General features: G+C 47.7%; 1 protein-coding gene across 3 annotated transcripts in view; it reads left to right on the top strand.

Annotated features, from left to right (window-relative positions):
- Positions 1-25,830, top strand: part of SHISA6 (shisa family member 6) — a 278,137-nt gene that overhangs the window by 111,584 nt on the left and 140,723 nt on the right. Inside the window, exon 3 of one of the 3 annotated variants that reach the window (XM_059149076.1) lies at positions 17,341-17,436. The exons of the other annotated variants lie outside the window; for them this stretch is intronic. Coding sequence (XP_059005059.1) covers positions 17,341-17,436 — 96 coding nt within the window. The remainder of the gene's footprint in view (positions 1-17,340; positions 17,437-25,830) is intronic. 3 annotated transcript variants of the gene reach the window in all.

The raw sequence follows: 25,830 nt of genomic DNA, 5'->3' as shown, positions 1-25,830 counted from the left end.
TGGGTGTACATTCCTGGTAATTTTTGACATACAGAACTCTAAAAATCTTATAAAATCGGACCTGTTATTCCTTCCTTTTGTTCCTGGTTTTTCCTTTTTTTGCTCTCATGTTTAGATGTTTCTTGCTTGGCCAGGGTTAGGAAGATAGTCATAGATCTCTTCTTCTGCCGTCTTATTTCTTCATGTCAAATTCTAGACTATCTCTAGAATGTGTTTGGACAAATGATGTATGTTCTAAGAACATGTTTGTTGATGAGAGACACAGATCAAAATATCTCAAATTAACAAGAGTATATTCAGCTGAACAGGGGCGGCTGGCTCATGGCTGGAAACTGGGCAGAGACCGTTTCTCTTTGGGTGGTTTTTCTCTCTGCAACAGACTTCCTCCCTCTGGAGGAATTTCTGCTCTTAAATGGTTTGGGAATGCCCAGATTTATGGATGGCATGTGGCTTTGGGATATCCTGGACAGGACTCCTGCTCTAACTCTGTATGACTTTACATGTCTAAATGCTCTGGAGCATTTCCAACTCTTAGTTTAAATATTCTTGAGAGCAAATCCTGCTTTTTATTTCTGGCGCAGTCAACCCTGGCCAGGAAATGGGAGAGGGTGATGTGACAGAAGAGAAATAAGGCTTCCCAGGTGCATCTTTTATCAGGAAATTCATGTACGGCTTCCAATGGGGCATATGGGCTGGGCAGACATTGTAATTTGTCTGTATCAAGAGAAGCTGTAGACATCAGTCTTATGTTTCCCAAATACATAATCAATACTCTTTCTTTCATCGACCGATTTGGATGCCCTCTTTCTCATAACCTTGATTCTTAACATTTACGAATATCTTCCTCTTGGGTTTTCTATTTTGTTCCATTCAACTATTCTTAGGTTTGTACTGTACTGTTTTAATGATTGTAGCTTTGTCCATTATGTGATATCTGGTACAAGTTCCCTTTCGTTTCAAAATGTCTTGCTTCTTCTCTTGCATTCGTGTTTCCCGGGTAGACTTCAGACTCAGCGCATTAGCTTTTTCCTTTTTCTACCATTTTTTTCAGTGTGTCAGCTTTTTAGTTTCGATATGCCCTGTTCACATTTGAATTGTTTGAAAACTACACGAACATTAGTGTGAAGATAATTTCCATTTTCAAAACACCTCATGTATGCACTATTTCTACTTATTTTTATTTTTTAATTTTTTAAATTTTTTAAAAATTTTATTTTATTTTTTAAATTTATTTATTTGACAGAGAGAGACGCAGCACAAGCAGGGGAGAGCTGGAGAGGGAGAAGCAGGCTCTGTGCTGAGCAGGTAGCCCTATGTGGAGCTCGATCCCAGGACCCTGGGATCATGACCTCAGCCGAAGGCAGATACTTAACTGACTGAGCCACCCATGCACCCCTTATTTCTTTATTTTAGAAAGGAAGAGTGAGCAGGGAGAGGAGCAGAGGGAGAAGGACAAAGCAGAATCCTCACTGAGCGCAGAGCCCGACATGGGGCTCAATCCCAGGACCCCGAGATCATGACCTGGGCCAAAATCAAAGAGTCAGATGCTTAACTGACTCAGGCAGCCACCCAGGTGCCCTCTATTTATTTTTAGATAATAATGAATTTAATGTAACGTAGAGGCTTTTTTTCTTGGTTTGGTTTGGTTTGGTTTTAAGCTATCACGGCATCTAAAAACCAGACCCACCCCAGCAGAGATAGGAATTTCGAAGTTAATCTTGTCCGGCAACCTGTTGAGTGAATGACTCAATGAACATGTGTTCAAGTCCACGAACACAGATTGGCTTTTGATACCAAGGGACTGGAAAGCTGGGATGATTGCATGGAGAACTTAGCAGGAGGCATCCAGGTGGAAGCCAAAGCAGTGGGAGAGGTTTTGCTCTTCCTCTGGCCGGGGGTCCTGACCTTCAGAGGTCTCATGATTGACTCAGCACTCCCCCAGGTGCACAGAAAGCAGGAAGTGCCATGACTCAGACCTTGAGAGTATTAGAAGGTGAACACAGACACATTGCTTTTGTTCGCTAGTTAATTTGTTCATTGATGAATTCAACAAAGAATTAACGAGCACCCGACCCCGTGCCAGGTGCCAAGTGGAGAGGGCTCCACTTTATGGGGGAGAATGGACCACAAGCCACAATGTGATCGATCACCTGGGGAGCTTGCCAGTTGGTTGCTCAAGCCCGGACTTTTGAACACGACATTATTTCCGTTTCTCGCTACTGAGCTCAAATCCTTGACCCCTCCTCCCCCACATCCCAATTCCTTGGGTCCAGTTGTCTTGAACACGACCTCTACTCCCCTTCCTGCGGATGCTTCCATTCATCCCGCTTTCTTGCAACATAATATATCTTTTTTTTCTCACGGAAGCTCGGTGCTGCTGGACGACCGCCGGCTTTGGGGTAAAATAATGTTTCCTTCGAGTCCTACCTATTTATGTGACTAGCTGTGCGGTTTGGGACAAATTATTTAAAATGAGGCGGATTTTATTTTTCTTACATGCCATACGGGGGTAATGAAAGCACCCTTTGTGAGGTTGTTTCAAAGGTTCCATTAAATGGGATTTTATGTTAAAGCTTGCCATCAAGTGCCCCATCAGAGGTGGTGACTGTCTTTATTAATAGCTGGCCTTCCCTTTGGGTCAGAAGGCTCCGAAACCTTAGAGATTTATCATACTTCTTCCAGGTTTGGCCTGACTTCACGAAAATCATTCTTTCTACTTAACTCGCCCCTTTCGAAAGGGTTGTGGGCCTTCAGCTTCTTCTTGTTGCACTGAGTTTATTAGTGGAAGAAGTGTCTTTGGGCCAGCCGTTGAGATGAATCTGCTCTGCCGCCTTCCTGGCAAGCCCGGTGCCGCTTTCTCTCCCTCATTGCTCACGAGGCTACCAAAGCAACCTCAGATGATACAACTTCATTAGCAGCAAATCTTAAGCTTCTCTCTTGATATCTCTCCTGTCCACAGCCTTTACACTGAATCCCTTCTCCAGCTCTCCTGTGTCGCTCCTGGGAGGGGTGGGAGGGGGCATTCCCTCTGTTTGAAGGAAGCCTGCTGGGCTGTTCATTATCCCGGGCTCAACTCTCCCAGAGTTACATCCTAAATCTCTGTGAGCAGTCTTGCTTGCAGAACGGCGGGGATGGGCAGTGGCGTGGAAATAAAAGAACATTAACTAGACAGAGGTTGGAGTTGGGGGTCATCAGACTCACCTATACAAGGGAGTTTTAAAGCTCCCTTTCTCTTCTCAGACCTGTTGGCTCCTTCTTCGAGTGAGGGGTCTCTGAGGGTCTTTGGGTTGTAAACCTAATTAAATAGAGGCAGTTGGGGGAGGGGAACACTAAGAATCATTGCCTCCTCTTGGCGTTGGTATAATTAGGGTAGGAAGGAGAATCCATTTAATGCAAGGGTTAAGCGAATGGCTTTTTAAAATGGAAGTCTGATGGAAATCCTAAAATATGGCATGTGTACCAATCTTCAGTATAGAAGTCAATGATTAAGGGAGCCGGAGGCGGGGCTCAGTCCCAGGACCCCAAGATCATGACCTGAGCCAAAGGCAGACGCTTTACCAGCTGAGCCCCCTAGGTGCCCCAAGTCAGTGATTTTTTACATGATTATCTACCGTCTCTCTACCCGCCCATCTCCCTGCCCCCTTGTCCACATAAAAACAGAACATTTCCATCACCCCATAAAATTCCCAGTGCCCTTCCCACTCTATAGTTAACCTCCACAGGTAACCACCGTTTTCATGGCTGTCATCATCAAATGGCTTTGACCGCTCTTTGGGAGTCTTTGTCGAGAAGATTTCATCTTGGTCTTCATATATGTGCAGTTGTCCTGCATGGACGTCTTTTCATTTCTCGTGCTATCTGGGAGAGTCATCTGTGTCATTACACATACCAGCGGCTCCTGCCTTGTATAGTGTTCCTTTCGTGAATATTCCACAGTATATTATGTAAGCTCCATTTGTTGGGCATTCTGCATACTTGATTTTTTTTTTTTTATTCACTCTGTTAAGTAAAGCTGCTGTAGGCATTCTTGGACGTCTGTGACAATGGACATAGATTCTCCTGTTGGGTAAATGCCCACGTATAGAACTGTTGGGGTACAGGGCAGGAAGACTTTACCTTCAGAAGAAGCTACGCAAAAGCTCTTCAAGGTGCTTTATCATTTTCCATTCCCACTGATGGTAGGTGTGAGTTTTAGTTTCCCCACATTTGGGGAACCCCCACACCAACGTGTGGTATGGCCAATCTTTTGAACTTCAGCCACTCTGTTGGGCGTGTAGTAGTATTTTACTGTGGTCAGAAGCATCCTTTCTTTTTTTTTTAAGAACATAGAAAATTTGTATTTGGAGCCCTAGGTCATCCCCCAATGAGATAGGTGAATGGGAACAAGATCCCTCAATGCCCCAAGATTCCATTTCTTCCCCTAAAAATGGTGGGGAATGGGCCATGATTGGCGTGGGAGGCATGGGGTCAAGGGAGAGTGTTGTGTGTAGCGTTTGGACAGTCTGGAGGACTTGAAGTGTGAGTGAGCCTGTTGAGGGAGAGAAAGTGGTGGTTGAAAAAGAGAGGGATGATTTCAGGAGCTAAGTCCTGGAGAAGATGGAGGGACACGGATGCTCACAACATCATTTCACTCACGCTACTAACAAGGAATACAGAGAGGATAGGTGTGATCTCCTGTCAACGAGAGAGATCCTCTCTTACTGTTCCAGTTTCTCCTTGGAGTATGAGGCAAGGGCAAGTTGGAGCATGTGGAAAGCAGGTATGGGAGGTTCCAGGAGCCAGGAGAAAGCTATGAAGGATGTCCGGGAAGCAGAAGGGTGAACGTTGCAGAGAAGGAGAGCAGAAATTGTCATAACATTGAGATGCCCGCATCTGAGGATTGGGGTCATTCATTCTACAAAATACTGGTAATGATAATAGCAAACAGAGCACTTAACATATTCTAGGTCGTGTTCTGAACTCTTTGTGTGTAATAATTCGATTATCACAAAACCCTCTTTGAGTACTGTGATTTAGTCTCATTTTACAGATGGAGAAATGAGGGTTCAGAGAGGTCAAATCATTTGCCTCAAGTCCCCCAGTGACAAAATGGCAGCTGGTCGGCTCTCTTCACGGGTGGTTTTGCTGGGTGAGCACGGTGCTCGAGGTTGGAGGCGGGGGCTGTTTTAAGGATGGACCATGGTCCCTGAACGGGCTAGGGAGAGAAAAAGGCCCAGGATGGTAATGGATGGCCTATCCGTCGGAGTCTGGCAGGAAACAGATGGCCCTCTTAAAAGGGGTAATTTGAGAACAGTTTAGTGAAAACATCATTAAAAGGAAGGAGGTGGGTTTAAGGAACCCGTGAGGAGGGGAGGAACTTGTGCGCCGGTCCACGGAGGGACCTGAGTATCCTCTTACCCTCCTCCTGCTCTCCTTACCCGCAGCTGCCTCCCCCTGTGCAACTGTACCTGGAGGTCCCTGAATGCAATTTGTAGAGGTCAGAGGGAGGGAGGCCCTGTCACCTCCAGACTTGGGGACCGACCCAGGAGTGGGGGGCTTGTGGGGAAGGTACTTAGCCAGGCACTCCTTGAAGAGGGTCCTACTCTGCCTCAAACCCCTCCCCCATGCTGAATGGAGAGAAGACCAAGTATCTGAGGGCAGGGCAGGGGGCCCTGGACCTGCCTCTGACAGGGGTCCTCCAGCACCCCTTACCCTCCACCCCCACCAAAATCCAGCAAGAGAGGAGACTGGAGACTGATCCAAATACACCAAGCTCCCAGGGAGGCTCCCCTATCTCCCCATCGGGCCCGTAACAATCATGGTTGCCCTGGGTCATTCCCTGGGACCCAGAGCGGGCAGTCTTGCTTTGCCCACAGAAGGAAACATCTGAGCAGAGTCGCCCGTGACATTATTTCCATAAACTCAGAGGCTTTGCCAATCCTCTGTGCCTAGCATTCACTATTTTGGTTGTCATCTCCTACTTTGCATGTTATTCAACATGGCAACAGATCCCTAACCCAGGTCGGTGTGAAAAAGCCCTGGGTTTGAATATGAACCTTCTCTCATTGATAACTTCTCAGGATAAGTCATAGTCCACAAATTAAATTGCCTTCCCATAAGGAGTGAAAGCCCGGCAGAAGATGACAGCGCTTAAAATTCTTTCCTTCCCCACCGCCACGTTTGTTTTTTGTTTTGTTTGTTTGTTTTTAATTCAGCTGTCTTAGTCAGAAGGGTCTCTCTCTGGTGTTTTGGGAGAGGATAGGACCCTTGGAGCAGTTTCCAGAGCATGGTTTTCCTAGAAGCGTGATAAAATGAGAGGAACCCCCAGTCTGTATAGTGACAGGGAATTTAGGTTCTTCCCTAACTCACAGGCTACTCTGTGATTTTGTATATTCAACCTTGCGGGAGCTGTTTATTCATCTGCAACATGGAGATCGTATTCTCCTTAAATATTTCCCTCTAGATAATAAAAGGCGTTCATTGCCAATGTCTGTGTAAAGGCATCCGGTAAAATTACCTAAGAGGGTAGACATTATATTATTTGGTTCATCCGTCCCCACCAGTTGGATGCACTCGCAGAAGGCTCGTGGTTTCTGTTTTGTCTTTTTAGATGAGGAAAGGACAAGAAACCGAGAGGAAAAGAGGTCTCAGGCACCGCCTGCCTTGGGATACCCCACTGTGTGTCTGCAGGGCGATACCAAGGGGTAGATTTCCTTAACGGACCCCTGCCCTAATGTCCTCAGACTTGGGGGCCAAGGAAAGTCTTCCCTGGCTGTGGAGAGCACCTCCAGTCTCCCTTCCACTCAGATTTTCCTCAGGACTCTTGGCCAGGGTCCCGCTCTCAGGAATGAACCAGAACCAAAACGGGGATCGCAGTCGGTGATGGGGATTTGGTTAGACTCTGGGCATCTTTCCAAGAGGATTACAGCCAGCGCATCTGAGGAGAAAATAAATGGCGCGCTGGGGTCCCCTGAAATAGAAACCAACCTCTGCACCGTTTCCTGGGGCACAGGGGAGGCTGTGGGCTGCTTGGTGCATTCGGCAAGGCTCTGCTGTGGGAAGACGCAGAGTGAGGTCACAGCCAGCAGCCAGTGACCTTCAGCTGTCTGTTTTCCCTCCCTGGCGCCAGTTTCCTCGTCTGCAAATTTCGAGGCTAGAGAAGGTGCCCTTCAGAAGTCCTTCAGTTGGAACATTCCCTGATTATGTCTCAATGGCTGGGGGCGGGGTTTAGGCCTCTCCAAATCTCTGAAGATTAATGTCACCATCAAGTAATCCTCTCCCTCGTCCCCTTGGTAAATAATTAGGATGCACCAGAGGTGTGGTTTTCAGTCTTTTATTTCTGAGCCTTGTAATGCTTTCTGAAACAAGAAATCTTACCCCAAAGCTTATGTGAGATAAAGGAGACCACAGCAGAGCTCCTTTCTTGCAGGGGATCAAGTTGACCTAGAACTTGCCCTTGGCCACCGCTGGAGACCTTTACAGAGGACATCTTCATAGTTTTGTTTGTTTGTTGTAGTTTCAAACACAAAGTGCCAGTTTTCTTCAATCCACATCAACATAACCAATGGTTCAGGGATATAAGAGTGCCATCTTGAAAGTCGAGAGTCGAGGCTTCCGTGTCCACAACCATCAACCTGTGTGACCTTGAGAATGCATCTACTCAACCGCTCTGGGTCCGTGTTTCCTTCTTCATCATGGGAGAGTGTTGGTTCAGTGTGGGACTGCTGACCCTGAGCCCTCACAGCTGGGGACCCCTAGCCTTCACCAGGTGGGCTCTGCGCCTGGCAACCATGGCCAGGCCTCCCCACTGCCGAGTATGCAGAAGGGAGATACCAGAGGGCAGATGCCACAGTACTCGACGACAGCCCTGCTAACTCCCCAGACTCTGGAGTAGACAGTCCCTGTGAGCTTGTGTGAGGACTGGAATTGACACATTAAAATAAAGCATTCCCAGTAGCTGCTCTCTGGAGAGTTTTTGACTAGTAAACATTCGTTGTCAGTGCAGTCTGCAGTGAGACCTGGCCTGCCCCCTGTTTACCTCTGTGGACTGAGCCCAGAGAGGCCTCGTTCACTTAGCAAAATGTAACTACATGGAGGAACCCAGGCTGTCCTGGCTCCCAGCCACCCTCCCCTTTGTGTAGACATGGGTGTGAACTCTTGGGAACTGGAAAGGAGCTTTCGGGTTTCTCTGGGACAGAGCCCTCAGGCAAGAGAGCAAAGTCCAAGCTCTATCCAGCTCCTTCTGTTCTTAGCTCTCTCTGGCCTGAGGTCAGCTCCGGGCAGATGCACAGGAAGAAGACCCCACAGAGATCCCCCGCATGGGAAAGAGGAAAGACTATAGTCTTTTTTTTTTTTTTTTTTCTTTTAAAGATTTTATTTATTTATTTGACAGAGAGAGATCACAAGTAGGCAGAGAGGCAAGGGCAAAGAGAGAGGTTCCGGGAAGCAGGCTCCCTTCTGAGCAGAAAGCCCGACTCGGGGCTCCACCTTAGAACCCTGAGATCGTGACCTGAACCGAAGGCAGAGGCTTTAACCCACTGAGGCACCCAGGCGCCCCAAAAGACTGTAGTCTTGATGTGAATAGCAGCTCCCATTTATTGAGGCTTCCTGGAGTGGAGTATTAGGCAAAACTATCGGTACCCAGGATCTCAACTAATCCTCACCACCCTCCTGCCAGGTGGGTATTAGAATCTGTGTTTGATAAATGCCTTGTCATTTACACAAGGAGAAGTGGCCCCTCTCATTTCCTGGCCTTTGTACTGCTTTCGATAAAATGACATTTATTAGAGTTTTTCCCCCCACATAAAGAAGTACAAAGACAAAAACGAAGTGTGGCCCACGATCCCACTCCCTAATCCCAGATAAACTCTGTAAATAGTACAAAAATAAAAAATAACACATAGACATGTATAGAAAGTTCAGACAGTAGAGAAAGTAATCAAACTCCAAGGCCAACACCTCCTTCGATTTCCCCCCGGACCTTTCCCCAAAGGAAAGGACCTTTTAGTAGTTTGTGGGCATAATAACTTGCAGGAAAAAAAATATATCATTCGTAGCAACCATCCTACTCACAGTGGGTCTCTACATGTCCTCTCTATATTGTTTTCATTCTTGTTTGTATCAAAAGATCCTACTGTGAAATGTTGCCCTGCATCTTGCTGCTTCTTCCTCTTCTTCTTTTTTTTTTAATTTGGCCTTGGAGATCTTCCTACATCTGCACATACATCCAACCTCATCTTTGTAATGCTTACATGATGGTCCACAAATTCATGGATCCTGGTTTTCTTCGCTTCCCGTTCGCAGAAACTGCTGCAGTCAAGGCCACACGGTCTGGCCTGGCTCATATATTATGGGAGGACTCGAAGGCACATATGTGGGGCAGATTCCTAGCAGGGAGAATGCCAGGTCAAAGGCTTGTCCTTCAAATAGGCACCACTAGTTTCTGCTCTTTCTACCAGCCACAACGAAAGAGCCCATCCTCCTGGCGCTGGGTGTCATGGAAGGCTTAAGTTTTTGCCAAATTGATTAGGTTTTATTTTTCAGAGGATTTATTTATTTATAGAAAGAGAGAGTGTGGGGAGTGGGAGGAACAGTGGGAGAGGGAGGGAGAGAATCTCAAGCAGACTCTGCACTGAGCCCGATGTGGAGCCCGACGCAGGGTTCGATCTCACATCCCTGAGATCATGACCTGAGCCAAAACCACAAGTCCAACATGCTTACCTGACTAAGTCACCCACGCACCCCAAAATCAATTCTTTTTTTTTACTTTTTTTTTTTTTTTTTTGAAAGGTTCTTTAAATTTTGACCTGCATTTCCTTAATTGTGACTCAAGGTTAATCGTATTTTTCACATATCTCCTGGCCTTCCAAAAAAACCCTGTCTTTTTTTTTCCTCTCTGGGCAATGTAATGACCTATTCACACATTCCCTATGCACTTTTTTCTAGGGCTTTATTATTATTGATATTAATGAGTGTCATGGAGGTGAACTAAGGGAAAGGTCCTTTCTCACATGTATTGAAAATATTTTCCCAGGGTTTACCATGCGTTTGGATTTCTGTCTCTGTCACGTTTTTCCACCGAAAGTTCAGCAGGCAAGTGTCTGCAGAGCGGCCCTAGCACTATTTTGGCTTTTCAGAGACCAGCTCCCTGTCTGTTCGGAGTGCATGCTGTGAATTTCAAGCAGGCTCTAAAGAGAGAGAGCTGCTCCTCTGACCACGGAAGCTACTTTTGGTCTTATTTCATCGCCGTAACGTACTTTCATCACCCCGTTGGTCTACCAGGTTTTCCAGGGCAAGTCCAGTACCTACCACCTAACGGTCTTTCTGCCAAGAAAGCCAATTGGCTAAATGTTGCAAGTGTGTAACCTGATTTACCAATCTTTACTTGATGAATTTTGGGATTTGGGTACGGCTTGAAGATTGTAAATAAGTCTGTCTGTAATTTTTGAAGTTCTGTCGTTTTATTTCTTGCTTGATGGATTTCGTCATGGGGCCCCTTGCCCCTCCCCCAAGAAGAACTCAAGGGTATTTTAGTCTTTGAGTTCTTAAAACTGGAGACTCTTTGCTGCCTTTATTCTTGAGGGACAATTTGGCAGTGAATAAAATATTTGGGTTACAGTTTCTTAACTAAAAACTAGCTATGCATCCATTTATTCATCTCTCCATTTCTCTGTCCATCCATGCATCCATTCATCCGTCCATCTACCTATTCATCCATCCATCCATCCACCCACCCACCCACCCATCCATCCATCCACCTATCCATCCATCCATCCGTCCATCCACCTATTCATCCATCCATCCATCCATCCACCCATCCATCCATCCATCCATCCATCCATCCATCCACCCATCCATCCACCCATCCATCCGTCCATCCACCTATTCATCCATCCATCCATCCATCCATCCACCCATCCATCCACCTATTCATCCATCCATCCATCCATCCCATCCATCCATCCGTCCACCTATTCATCCATCCATCCATCCACCCATCCATCCGTCCATCTACCTATCCATCCATCACTCCATCTCTCCGTCCATCATCTATGCATTCATCTATCATCTAATAAAGTAATTATTTAACTGTGAATGACATCCCCAGCTACCCAGCATAGGAAATAAAACACAGAAGCACCTTATCTACTCTTCCTCCTCAGTTACATTGCACTCCCTACCTCTAGAAGTATCTGTTTGAAGTACCTATTGTTTCCCTGAATTTCTTTGTACTTGTATTAACACTCCGTTTGCTTGTATCCTGAAACAATATACAGGGTTGTATTGCCTGTTTTATAAAACTGTCTAGATGATGGCATCCTGTTTTTCCTCGCTTTGCTTAGTATACTCAGCATTATAACAGACCATCCTCCATGTTGCTACTTACTTCATTCCATTTGGACTGTAGTATAGGATTACATCATACGAGTATAACATTATTGATCACTTGTTCTCTTGGTAGGAAGATGGAGCCCTCTCCATTTGTCTTTATTACAAACAATACTCACTATGAACATGCTTGTGGGTATCTCTTTACGCGCATGTGTGACAATGTATCTACCGAAGGGGACTTGCTGTTTCTACCATGTATCTGTCTTCGAATTTCCAAAGTGGTTGTACCAATTTACAATTTACACTCCTAGCAGAAGCGTGCAAGGATTCTCATTCCTACTTACCCATGTCCGTAGTGTCAGGCATTTTCACTCCTCCCAGTCTGCTGGGTATGAAATGATATCTCATTATGGCTTTAATTTGAATTTCCCTGGTTACTTGCAAGATGGAACACGACTTTATGTGAATCGGCCCTTCGGGTCTTCTCTGCTCTGATTTGCTTGTTCATCTCTTTGGCCCATGCTTTCTGTCATGTTCTTTTACCTTCTCATTAATTTGAAGCTCTTTATGGGGTCTTGGATGTGAACGTAAATACATGTTTTTGAGCCTTTGACTTGCAGTTTCGTGATGGCTTTTGGCACCTTATGGTTAAAATACACTCGCTGGCTTCCTCTCTAGTCTGTGCCTTGCTCCTCATTTCAAAATCCTTTCCTACTCTGAGGTTATGAACGGATGGCTCGCTCTTCTTTTCTGACAGATTTAAGGTTTGGCTTTTCACACTTAGGTCTTTAGTCCCCTTTGAAGTGATTTCTATGTGTATTTTTTTTAAATTTCTGTATGTGTATTTTCCTTTTGTTCTATTTCTATTAAATGAAAAGTCTTTTATTTTCCTCTGCCTGTGGAACTCTTTTTCTCTTCTTCTTTCTTTGCATTATTTTCAATGAGTTTTGAAGGAATGGAATCAAAACATCTCTACTCAAAAATGTTAGCAAACTTTGCATTATTCTCAAAGCCTTAAATGCTTCAGAAGGTTGCTTTGCTTCCCCTCCCTCACGTTTTTTAAGTGTTTTATGATGATGGCATTTTCCTTTATTTTTAAATTTAATTAACTGATGAATTTATTTATTTCCTGTATATTTTTAGAAGGCATTTCACCAGAATATATCTAGATTTTAGTGCCTTCTAAGACATACTGTGACGCTTGATCTTGCCTTTTGTCTTTGGATCTAAAGACTGAAGTCTTCCCATCTGCTCAGGAAAAAAAAAAATCTATTAACTTTTAATCATTGCTTCCGAATTATCCCTTCTGTGTCTCTTCTGGGAATACTGTTGGAAATTCATGGAAATGCCTAGAATCGTCCTCTCTGTCCCTTCTTTCCCACCGTTGCTGTCTCTTTGTTCTCTTCCCCCACCCAGTGCCCACCACATCTCTCTTGTTGGGATTTAGTGCACTGATTTCCTTCAGGACACACTCTGTTGGCTGTGTCTGCAACCCAGGCCAACCATCCTGGTCAGTTTCTTTCCCTCCCTTGGCTCTTGATCTAATTTCACAGTTACAAACCACCTTTACATCTCAGCTGACATCACATTCAGGTAGTACCTCCTTTCCCCCTCCTGTTTCTTGCAGCAAATCTCTTTTCCAGAGAAACTTGCCCTGTAGCCACTCAGACTTTCTGCCTTACCAGAGCCACCAGCCTTCTGCTGACTCCAGGAACTCAGTCTCAGACCTTTCTTTAGCTTTTAGTGCCTCCTGCCTACGGAAGGGGGTGGGGGAGGAGGTAGGCATTGAACTGGAACCTCAGTGTTCTCCCCATGACTTTGGACTTCTGGATGCTGGTGACAGTGAGAGAGCAGTGGCAAAATTAAGGGTCCAGAATGCACCCAGATGCTGCTTTACACAGTTGGGGTTCAGCAATTGGAGGCAGGTGTCCCTTTGCAGCCTGAACCCCACCTCATTCCTGGACGCGGCTGTATGTGTGCCCATACTGTGACCTGGGGAGGCAGAAGGGCATAGACTTAGGGTGGTGGCTGCCAGGTGGAAAAGGGCTGGTTCTTTGTGTTATGTCTAAAGAGTTCTGTGATACCCCTTGTTATCACACATCTGTCCAACTGTGGACTGCATGCATCACTGTGGCAGAAAAGAGACATCGACTCCCTCTGTTCACCCCATCCACCTGGTCAGGGCTTTGCTTTGACCGATCATTCTTCTCATTATGTTGCCCTTGCTCATGCGAGACCCTGCCTCGGGGGGGTGGGGGGGTGGAGAACGTGCATCCTCCTGGACCTTGACCTCCTAGCATTGGCCCTGGATCCAGCTCAAGAGGGACCTGTCAGTTCTGACACAGTGGTTCTTAAAGGGTGGTCCTTGGACCTGTGGCCCTCAGCGGTGTCACCTGGGAACTTGTCAGACGTGGAACTTACCTCTGACCTAGGACATCAGGAACTGCAAGGCCCGGGCCCAGCCATCCTCAAGGGTGAGGACTTCAGCTCCTTCGGGAGCTGAAGCTGTCACCCTGCCTTCTCCCACTCAACGTCTCGGGCGACTGTCCCAAGTGTCCTCAAAGATGCCTTTGAAAAATGTTATGTGCTCCCTAGAGAGGTGGGTGCTCATTAACAGGAAGCTAGACTTGGTGTTCGTGCTTCCTTTTCATGTCATGGAACTCAATATTTTCCAAGCCAATCTGGACATAGAATTCTTTATTCCCACCACCTGCTCTTGGTCTTGACCCCTTGGCATATCTTACCTTTACTCAACTTAGAAACTTGGTGTTGAAGCTTGACCCACCAGGGCTCCAGCTTCTATGAACTTACTCACCACCAGGCCGACTGCTCCCAAGGTAGCACTTCTACTGGGTTCAACTGCCAGAGAAGAGTCACAACTACATTCTTGTGACCATTCAGACCATGGGGTGAGGTACGAAGATGGCAGCGCTTGGGAATTTTCTGCTGACTAGCTCCATGAACTTGGGGAACGTGACATTTTCACAAGGCTCTTGTGGGAAGTTCGTGGAGCCAGTGATGGGAGGGAAACTCAGTTCGAAGTGAGAGGAACTGAAAACTACCATTGGCTCAGTCATCTTCCCCTGGCTTCCATTTCTCCATCGGTAAATGGCGGCATTGTAATATAATAGACAACAAGCATATGCAGTTGTGATTAAAATTTTAAGATAATAGTACATGTGAAAAATCTCTGTTAAACTGCATTATGTTAGAAAATGTCCGCTACTATGATGTCCAAAAAAAACACCCCAAAACACACACACACACACACACACACACACAAAACCCAGCCAACCCTTAGGCTGTACATTCAGAGGCTCTGTGTCTCTGCCTGGCGCATAGTAGGTGAGCAGAAAACTGGTGTTGTTTGTGAAACAAAGCAGAGCCCCGAGGCACCAGGGCAATGCTCAGTCCCGAGGGACCTTGTTCCAGCTGACAGATAAGAATGATTTGTAAGTAGCACAGGCACTGTTTATTCTCCATCTTCCTCGGTATTGATTTGTTTATCAAAAATTTTATTTATAAAAGAGCACAAAAATAAACCAGCCCCAGTTCCGCAGGAAGGCTTGCGGGTTCTGAATTAATGAGGTCCGAATTTATGACAGTTCTGAACTGTGACTTCCTTCTCCTGCCTGGCCGTGGTTGGGAGTGGGGTGGGGAGGAAGTGACCACGTTACAGGGCAAGGGTCCCTCCCTCCCTGCGGCACACCCCTCCACACACCCCTTCCCCCAACCCCTTCATCCCCGATAAAGATGCTTTGCTCCAGGTGCTAGAGGCAGTTTCTGGAGCTCTGACATGGTTCGGGATCCGGGCAGATTCTGCTTAGCTCCAATAATTCTGTTGTGTCAAATTCTGGGTCGTGACCGCAGTATTTTATAGTCCGAGAGCTGCTCATGGAAGGCTGTGAGCCCTGAGGAATGAGTATCTCTTCCAGAGTGGAGGGCACGACAGAAATGATGGCAGAATTCTCTTGAGTTCCTCATGTGCTAGGACAAGAGTTTGGTCCCTGGACCAGACAGCAGCAGCATTACCAGTGACTAGATAGAAATGCAGAGTCTTGAGCCCTCGTCCCAGCTCTGGGAGTGGGCCCAGCGATCCGTTTTAACATGCCCTTCTGGTTTTTCTGATGCATACTCAGGTTTGAGGACTCTTCATGTGGGAGGAGGAAGGAACTGGGAGGGAAGAAAGGGAGCACTCTGGAGCCCAAAACTTACTAGATCGTGGGTGGTCCAACACCCCCGAGGGTCCAACAGATGTTCCTTGAACCCACCTGAATAAACTGAACCTAGGTTTTCTCTCCATTTACTCTAGGGCAATGGTTTTCTTTCCTGGTCGGCACATTAGAATCAGCTAGAGAGCTCCTTAGAAATAGCTCAGACCCCAATCAACAGAATCAGAATCCCCGGAGTTTTCTCTGGACATGTGCATTTTTAAAAGCTTCTAGATGGTTCCAGCATGCACCTGTGTTTGAGATCTACCAATGTAGAGGATGCCTTGTTAAGAAAAGATGGGATTTGGGTTGTCTTTACATATACTATGCATTTTTTTATTAGCTGTTTATTTTACTTATTTATATTATAAAAAAAGACATACTAAAGGAAAAAAAACTTGTAAAATACAGAAGCGCTGAAAGGAGAGAAGAAATAAGACATGAGTTCTAGTTATCTGAAGGTGGTTGACAGTGTTTTCACTTGTAGTTGGATGGTGTTTTCTTTTAATTGTCTTTATTTATTTCTAATGCTCTGGTTTGACTTTATAGCATTGTGATCATACATAATACAGCATTTTCTGTCCACTTTTTTTTTAAGAAGGAGGGGGGGTGGATGGGTGGGGGAGGGGGGGAGAGAGAATCTCAGCCAGTGTCCACATCCAGCACAGAGCCTGAAGCAGGGCTCAATCTCACAACCTTGAGATCGTGACCTGAGCTGAAACCAAGTGTCGGACACTCAGTTGACTGTGCCACAAGGGCAACCCGTTTTCTGTCCACTTTTTAACTTCACCTTCTTTCTGCATAATTTCCCACGCTTACGTCTAAGTAGTTTTCAAGGCGCTCTTGTAGCAACACAACAAAAATACGCTTTTCTCCATTTTCCTATGTCTGTGCCACAGGATGGCATTTACGGACTCCTTTTTCTTTACCACAGCTGTATTTCCAGAGCTTTGTGAAGTCCCATTTCGCATGTCAGAAGCAGAATATTACTCTCCTTCTCTTTGAATTTCTTCTCCCAAGGTCCTCGCCCATCCTCACCCTTCCCCAGACCAGCCCCGTGGGTAGACGGCTACATTAGGTGGAAAAAGAATAACATCTTATTATGGAAAGTCAGCAGGGGGAAGTAGTGAATATTTTGCCACTGTTTTGCAGACGCCATTCTCCCCGCCCCCGTCGGCTGAGTGGATCTCTCCTAAGCCACCAGGCTCTAGTTCCCTGAGATATGGTGGGACTCCTAAACAGGCACATAGAGGGGGCATCTCAACCAGATGGAGCCAGGCCTCCGTGCTCTGGAGAGAAAGAAAACAAATGAGTAAGGCAATATGGAAGAAGCTGGGACAACGGACAGGATGGGGGGGAGGGTCAAATATACCAATATTCTGTTGCGCTTGGTCAGAAATGCCAAAATCAAGCCCCGTGTATCCCTTTCCCTTCTGCTTTCTATGTATCCTTTCCAGAACTTTTGTCTTTGTTGTGCCAATATATATATATATATATATATATATATATATATATATATACACATATATATATAAATATGTATATCTACTTGATATATATACTTTTTATATACATACATATATATATAAATATGTATATCTACTTGATATATATACTTTTTATATATACAGTGTATATATTTGTAACATATATGTGTTTATAAAATAATATATTTTTTTTCTTGACGGCTCTACCTCCTGCCTCAGCTGCTGATTTGCCACTGATGGCCTCACTCTGGCGGGATAAGTGGGAGTTCCAGCTCCTGCCTTACTTTTGCTGCTACGAGTCTTCCAGATAACTCTGCCCCGTCTTCTTGCAGGACATTATGGGAAGGATGCTTACCGAAGTGGAGGACCCGATCTCCATAACTTCATCTCCTCTGGATTTGTCACGTTAGGAAGAGGACACACGAAGGGTACAGTGGAAACCATTTTTTACTAAAACACACAGGTTGCCTAGGGAGCCCCGCTCTGAAACGCAAAGATGATGTAGAGCCCAGAGGCTGGCCGGAGACAGGGAAAAGCAAGGGGTGGTACTACGGCAGCCAGTCCTGGTGATGAACGTGGCTTCTGAGAGGTCACAGGTGGGATGTTAGAGGGTCTGTAGATGTGACAGAGACATGCCTCTTGCCCCCCAGCCCTGGCGAAGAGTGGGACCCAGAGGCCAGGGCCCCTGCGGGAGGGACCACAGGCAGCATGGTGGGAAACTCTACCAGCAGACGGGGCACCATTTGCAAAGGGTGTGTTCTCCTCTCGGCTCTTACCCCTTTTCCGTTTGAAAGCCACATTTTATAAACTGATGTCAATGCTCTGTACTCCGGGTTTCGGAACCAGCGCTCATGTTGGAGAGTTTCAGTGTCCTAAGTGTGTCTGTATAAACTCTCTACAGTGTGGACCCAAAGGTAGAGGTTACACAGACCTTGAAGCCTGAAGATGGCTTTTCTGCAGAGCTGCTTTGTGCCCTAGCTGACAGCTTGCCCAGCATCTGTGCGGGATGGGGAGGGGGGTGTGGAATCCTCGATTCTGTCTTTTGTTTAAACAGAGTCTTCCTAGTGTTGTGAGCATTCTGTCCTATCAAGAGGAACCAGATCCCCGACTCCTCTGTTTACCCTTCCTAACACCTGTGTATTGTTATAGACCAACTGTGAATTCTGTTGTAGGGATGCTCTAATCCCTGTCTGCCTCTGAATTACGTGTCTGTTTTCAGTGTGAGTGACCAAGGAACTTTGCAATTTTTTCTTACATTCCATGCCAACTACTTTTTAAATTCCCTATGTGATGTTTGTTCATCCTATAGAGAAAAAAAAATATATATATATATACATATAATATCTGTATCTGTGTATGTATTTTCTGTTGTGTCTCTGTGTCTAAATAAAGTTTATTGAGGATACAGGTGGCATTTGTGGCTATGCGAAGTTGCAGAATCAAATTGGGACCAGAGGGGAGTTGGGCGACCCGGTGAACCCGCGAAAGACACAATCTTAGTCATCCCCATATGGCTCGAAGCTTAGGACGGCCCGCCCCCACGTCACGTGCTCTGCGACGATTATCTCGGGCTATGCAACAAATTACACAGACCTAAAATGTCGCATTTTAAAACAATACCAAACAAATGTATGATCTCGCATGGTTTCAGCAGGTCGGGAATTCGGGAGCAGCTGAGCTGAATGCTTCTGGGTTGGGGTCTCTCATGAGTTTCCAGTCAACATTGCAGCAAGGGCTGTGTCATCTGAAGGCTTGACTGTGGCGGAGGACCGGCTTCCAAGATCGTTGGCGCCTAGTGTGCTGGCTGTTGGCGGGAAGCCTTCGTTCCCCTCCCCCGCCCCCACAATGTTCTCTCCGTGAGCGACTTGCGTGTCCTCACAGCTTGGTGGTTGGGCTTCCCCAGAGTGGGCGATCCAAGGAAAAGAAAGAGAGAAGCCCAAGTGTCTTTTATGACCAAGCCTGTTGGCGACACACTGTCATTTGCTCCATATCTTACTGGTGACACGAGTCAGCTTTATTCCAGATGGGAGGTAGTTACACAAGGGCAGTAATGCCAGGTGCCAGGGATCCCTGGGGGCCATCTTGGAGATTGGCTACCCCACTCCTACAGCCCATGGGGCAGAGCAACAGATCTGAATTTTTGTAGCAAAACATGACAGCTCATACCAAGCCTTCTCAATCCCAGTAATTTCCCACCCTTGCCCCTACCCCGTGCAGGTGGTCCAACATGAAACCCCAGAGAGTTCCATCTAAAGAACTCCCTATGTAGATTATAACAGTGACAGCTTTGGGTTCATACAGTCATTCAACAAATATTTCACGAGGCCTGCCTGGCACTCAGCAATATTCAGAAGGAAACAAAATGGAATCTGCTTCTGTGAAACTCCTATTCCACTGAGGGGAAGCAGGCAAAATGAATTCTCGATGTTGGGTGCAAGGGGAAAACCTCTGGCAGGTATGAGGATGGGAATGCTCGGCTGGGAGCCGGCCTTGTCAGGAAGGGCAGACTGGATGAGGTGGTACTTGGGCAGAGACCCACATCCCAGGCAGAGGCAACAGGAGGACCACTCCGAGGTGGAAGCTTTCTTGTATTGCCAAGAAGTTGGAGGGGGCTAGTGTGAATGAATAAAGCAGGGTAGAAAAGGATGAGAAGTGGAGGACATGGGACCCGAACCAGAGGGGAGCCAGATCATGGATTTATCAGGCGGTGGACACTAGGCTGCTTCCAAAAGAACTAGATAGACCCTATCAGAGCAACATAAAGACAATTCTCTATCCCTACCCATCCTTTGGGTCACTGTCATCGGGGCAGCTCTACCCCACTATAGGTATGGGGTTTTGCTGTGGCTGCTGCTGAGTTCCCTGATGTTAGCTTGTCTGTGCCTCCTGCAGCCATCCTGAGTGTGCCTGGCCCGACCCCCAGCCCCCTCCACCAGACATCACCCTCACCAGGTCCTCTTTATCCTTCCCTTCCTCTCAAGGCCTCTGAAACCTCCTCTCTCCTCCAGGACTGTGCCTGGTGTGGCTTTTCCTCTTGAGATAATAACTAAAGTTCCATGAGCCGGGAGACTGGGGTTGGGGGAGGAGCTTTGGAAACGGGATTCTCCTTCTGATACCAGAATTCTTTCTCCCTGCACAGCCTGGAACCCTGGGAAAGGGCTCAGTTCCATCCTCCCTTCCTTCAGTGCAACCCAAGTTAAGCTCTGAGTGATACCTAGAAGCAAGAGTGGCCCCCTGGAAATATGCCATGGGCAGGGCACCCCTCAGGGGCATCGAACATGGGGCCATTGCTCATTCTGTGTGTTTCATGCCTTTCCTTTTCCTTCTCTATTTGTTTCTTTCTGCTTTACCCGCCCTGCCTGTCGAGTACCTTTTCCTTTATTACCATTTTTTCCTCTTCTTCCTACATTGGCATTAGGACTTCTGGTGACTACCGCTTGGCCCCACCGTGATGCTCAGAACTGATGTGGGACCGGGTCCTGCTTTAGAAGGTCATACTATTGCCCTGCTAACCTGCATCCCTGATTTTCACATGTATTCCTAGAAGACTCTGACAATCTGAAAAATCACACTAACGGTCCCTGTTCTAGATGGTAGTGGCAACTTCTTCGGATACTGGGATGTAGCCAGTCCTGGCTGCCCTTTCAAAGGCCCCAGAGGCATCATGGGGAGATGTGCATCCTGGCTTTGGTGTTGGCTCGTGCGAATGCAGAGCTGGGGGTGTGGATGCTTTAGAATGAGATCCACGGGGCACAGGTAATTAAACCTTTCCAAGACAAACCCTAATAAACAAGGGGGTGTTTTTGGCTATTGGGATTGCAAAGGTGAGACTTTGAAAAAAGCCAGAATTAAGAACTTTTTATAACTACCAAAGCCCCCAGTTCTATCTTTGTCCTGTCAGGAAACTCCATGTTTTAGCCCAGGAAGCCATGTAGCCATGAGTCTGCCTTCAAGGGTAGGTGGAAGTCAAGGCCAAAGAAGATGTTGACCAGACTGACCATGAGTCTGAACCAAGGTCCCCCACACCGTTTTCTCTATTCATTAGACAGGATTACCTACCCAGACCCCATGTAGGGCCCCAGAGTCGCCTTGAGGGAACCGGAGCATCTCCCAGGCTGCCACAGTGGAAACCCAGTGATAAAGCCTCCAATTTGCTGAGCATTTACTATGCACCAGCATTCCAACACATACCATCTTACTTTCACCTTTACAACGACCCTGTGGGAGAGCCCTCATCAGCCCCATTTTGCTACAAAAGGTCTTTAAAATAAGGGAATGGGAGAAGAGGACTGGACTGCAGGTACAGAAACCCTTGAGAGGGCTAACGTGATGCAGAGTAGGAATGAGGGCAGGACCCAGAAGGGAGTGCGATGTAAAGAGAGTTGTGTTTTGTTCTGCTTTAAGATGGGAGAAGCCCCAGTGTATTTGCTGGGTGGTAGGAATGGTCCAGCAGAGAAGGGGAAATTGATGACACGGGATGGGGCGGGGGTGGGGGTGGGGGGTTCAGAAGTGGTGTCCTCGATAGGCAGAGCTGATGGGATCCACCATGGAAATGGTGGATCTCCACCAGGAGCAAAACCCACCCAAGAAGTCCCCCACTGATGGAAGGCAGAGTACAGGGCCCCAAGTACATGCAGGTGGGTGTATGCCATCAGTGCTCAGTGATTTGGAGAAGCAAGGTCATCCTCTGTGAGTGAGGGAGAGGGTGGTCGGTGGTCTTCCAACCCTGTTTGTCCCCAGTGTTCCAGTTTCAGCACAGGAAAGCCTGCCTCCTGAGCAGCCCCTCAGTCCCAGGCAAAAGGGTACACCTGGTCACCCTAATGAGAACATATGAGCAGGTCCGGCCCTGTTGGCTTCAGAGCATCTTCCACACCCATCTGGGGCCCAGAGACTCACACCCAGGATGTTGCTGCCTGGGGCTGGCCTCTGCACAGCCAGGGATGCTCCTAGGCCTGAGAACTCCCCTAAGATCAGCCGGGAGATAGAGACGAGGCCAGAATGGAGGAACCTGCCGCCCTGGAGGACTGTTCCAGAGCCTGCAGACAGACCTCAAGGGGATGGATTGCCTCATTCTGTCTGAATGACGCTACCCAGAGACCAGGCTGGCTCTGGCCATCCCTGCTGCCCAGCCAGACTCTCCATGGGGTCTGAGGCAAAAGCCAAGGCAGGAGAGTCCGGGCTCCCTGCAGATGAACGAGGGGCATCTGAGGAGGTTGCTGAGATCAGAGCTGCATGTGACCATCCCGATCCTAGTTCAGGAGGCTCAGCAATGAGGGGCAGGGACAGCATCCCACCTGCTCCAGTCCCCAGATCGAAGGTTGAGGAGCAGCAATACAGAAGGAAAGGGCTGGGCTGCTGGCACCTGTCCCTTGAGCAGGGGACGAAGCCAGGGATGGGTCCTAACATGCAGAATGCCTATAGGTGTTAGCCAGTGATGAGTCCAGGTACATGTTCTACAAGGAATCAGGGTAGGGGAAAGTGAGGACCAGAGCCTTGAGGTCAGTGTGGTGGCTGAAATAGAGTGTAAGAGGCGGCAGACTTCCGGGTCATGATGGGGTCCAAAGGATAACGTGGGAGTGGGTCTGAATAAAGGGGAGGAGCCAGTGAACACAGAGGTGAGGGTCTTGCTTCCACTTCCTCAGGCCCCTCACAACCATAAACAGCCCACCCTGGGGACTGCCATGGCTGTGGCACCCTGTGGAACCCTGTAGTACCCAGGGTTCGAGATGAGGTCTTCAACTTTAGAAAAGAAAAGAAGGGGGCAGTAGCCTTTAGACCATCCTGTAGATTGTGGTGAGGGGACCCCCAAATCATCATGGTGAAAGAAATCTTCACTATTTTCCCACTCTGGAAGCCAGGGGAGTGAGTGGGCTTTCCCTAAGCCAAGGTGTTCCAAGGCTGGACTCTAGATAAAGCACAGAGCTCAGAAGGCATCTGGTCTCCATGGCAACGGAGAGCTGGGAAGTACAGCAAGAGACAGGGAAAGCTGGGTCTGGCTTGCCTGAGATTGGCCTCTGAGAAGCCCGGGCCACCTGGGAACATTCCTTCCCGTACTTTCTCTGTAGGGCAAGGTGGGCGGGAAGAAGTGGGAGCGGAGCAGGGAGGAGTTCTTGGTTCTGGGCTGAGGGCACCAGAGATCTGAGCTGTCTGCAGACCATTCTGCTCTGCGTCACGGGGCAGCTGCCTTTGTTTACTCTCTACCTGTTCCTGTTCACTCCTGATACAGGGCTAATACTGAGAACTGGGCTTTGACTCTGTGTGCTCAGCCTTATTCGGCGGCATTTGTTAGAATGGCATCAACCTCGCCCAGTGGTTGATTGGCTCAAGCTGACTGTGTCAAAGTAAAGATGGATCTGCATGACCAGTGAATTCCATGCCCGCCTGGTGAATCCATGGCTCAGAATTACTGCTGTTCAAACAAGAAGAGACCAAGGCAGAACGAAACCCAGTACCATACCTCAGGGGGTTCCCAACTGGATACTTCCATGTATGAGGTCATCCATTTTGCTTAAAAGCAGCTCTTCCACAGAGCCCCCTTTCCTACATGGGTCCTGCTGACAGGAACACCCGTGATCCCTCCCCATCTTGGGAAGGGGAGGAAAGGGCACTGTGTCCTTCCTCAGTCTTACTGAGGACCATCTTCAGCTAGGTTCATTTGGGTAGCAGTTAAACCTTGCAGATGGACCTTGGGGAGCATGGTGCCCACCAGAGCCAACTTCTTGAGGAGTCCAATGGCCCACTTCTAAGGTAGAACCACCCTCCTTGGCATTGGGAGACCCACTCGGAGGCATTGAGGGTGTCCATCTACAAACTGACCATCCTCTTAGGTTCTCCTTGTTCTAAGGGCAGCAGTTGGGTTGAAAGCAGACACTGATGGGTGTTGGGGCATCCAAGCCATCATTGAGCTCACGTTACCTTGGGAAATCATGGTGTTGAGAAAAAAATCCCCATTAATGCTTGCCTGCGGGCCTTCTACCATTGGCCCACGTGGGATGCTGGGATAGTCTGGTGGGACAGGCCGCTGAGCTGGTGTAAAGAGGGGAGAGGTTACACAAGGCCAGGGGTTCAGGATGCACTGGGAAATTTCCATGGGAAATGCCAACTCACGTGTGGGGTCCTTCGGTGTTCTGCTCGGAAGAGCAGGATGTCCCGTAGTCTCCAGCAGCAAGGCAAGAGAGAGGTCTTGTTGGTACATTGAAACCAGGAAAACATCACTCCTTAGCTAATGCCAGCCTGACTCCTTTTCCATTCAGGCAGGAAGGGAGGTTTCCAAAAGGAAACTCGGAGCACCCCAAATCTCCTTGAAGTCCCAACTGGGAGAGGATAGAGGATCAAGTTCTTGGGTTTTCCAAGAGACTGACATGCTCAGCCAGAGGTCTAGCAGCTCTGGGCCACGTTCTGCTTGCTTTCTACTTGCTTGCTGGTGCCAGATTGGAGTTTCCTCTTGCCATGACCCATGACCCACGTTGGCCCCAGGGGCAAGTTTGTGGCTGGTGCATTGTTTTCCTGGCACTGGTTTTAGCAATGATTGGTCATCCAACTTGGGAATCTCCCCTTCTCAGGAGCCAGCCCTTGGCATTGGCTTTCCCTCATTCTCTGCTGCTCAATGCCAAGAGTCTCAGGAACCCTGAGAGTGAAGCTCTGGGGCTGTCAGGCCCAGGAAGGTGCTGGGAGTGCCATCATCCCTGCACCAGCGGGCGTCTGTGGCCAGGATTTCTCAGTGGCCCCGAAGTGGGACAGAAAACTGATGATCTCAGTTCTCAGGGGCCCTACCGCTCTCTGGAACATAACCATAGAATTCTGTGACTCAGCTTCTGTGCAGATGATGGATGTGGCAGGATAATGACCTGCCGGCCCTTCCTGCCTGGCGTCACGGGCCCATCCTCAGTCTTACTGACCTCCAGGTGGTGATGCAAACTTTCTTCCTTAAATAATGGTGGAAGAAGGAGTGTGGTGAGAAGAAGAAGGTCGCTGGGGTCAGACAGGCTCATTTAACTCCCGGCTCTCCCCCACGCCTACTAGCCCTGTGACCTTGACCTCTGTGACATTCATCTATAAAATAAGGTAATAGTACTACCTGCCTCATGGGATGCTACGTGGAGATCCTATGAGATAACAGGCACCAGAGCACTGAGCTCAAGCAATGGGAGGTCTTCGTATGATCCGTGGCTTCAAATGCTGAAGAGTCTTACTCTCCAAGGGTTAAGGCTAAGGCTATGGGCACTGGCATCTGCTAGGAGCTAGTTAGAAACACAGACTCTTGAACCTACTACACCTGCCTGTCAGCAAGACCTCCAGTGATTCCTAAGCACATAAAAGTCTGAGCAGCACCACCCTCAAGGAGGGTGTTCAAGTGCCTCAAGTTCAAGTGCCGTCCTCTTGAGGGTCTTCAAGGTCACTTCCATTTCTGAGACTCTTGTTGCCATGAAGCTTCCGCATAGGGGAAGCCAGGGTGTCCTGCAGCTGGGGAGGGAGAGAATTCCTCTCTAAGGGGAATTCCTGAGCTCTGGACGGTGATGCAAAAAGACGTCCTAAGATTTGAGCAACCTGTCCCACATATCAGAATCATGGGGCTTTGTCTATCTCCATGAAACTTAATTATGCGTTGAGCAAAGACGAGTAAAATAGTGCCTGGCTTCCACAATTACCATCCCTATCAAACACAAGGGAAGTGCCGTAAAACATATCCCAAGGAGAGTGTGGGGGAGAGGGGACTGAAGGGAGGAAAACCTTTTCTCTGAGTGGAGGAGTCCTAAATGGGCTTCTACAGGAGATGGGAGTTGGAATGGTCTTTGCGGGGCAGGAAGGATGTGACAAGCCAA

The sequence above is a fragment of the Mustela lutreola genome, chromosome 15 (genome assembly GCF_030435805.1).
Source record: "Mustela lutreola isolate mMusLut2 chromosome 15, mMusLut2.pri, whole genome shotgun sequence".
Classification (NCBI taxonomy): Eukaryota; Metazoa; Chordata; class Mammalia; order Carnivora; family Mustelidae; genus Mustela; species Mustela lutreola.
Note: the sequence above shows the minus strand (reverse complement) of the source record. Positions and strands in the feature narration are given on the sequence as shown.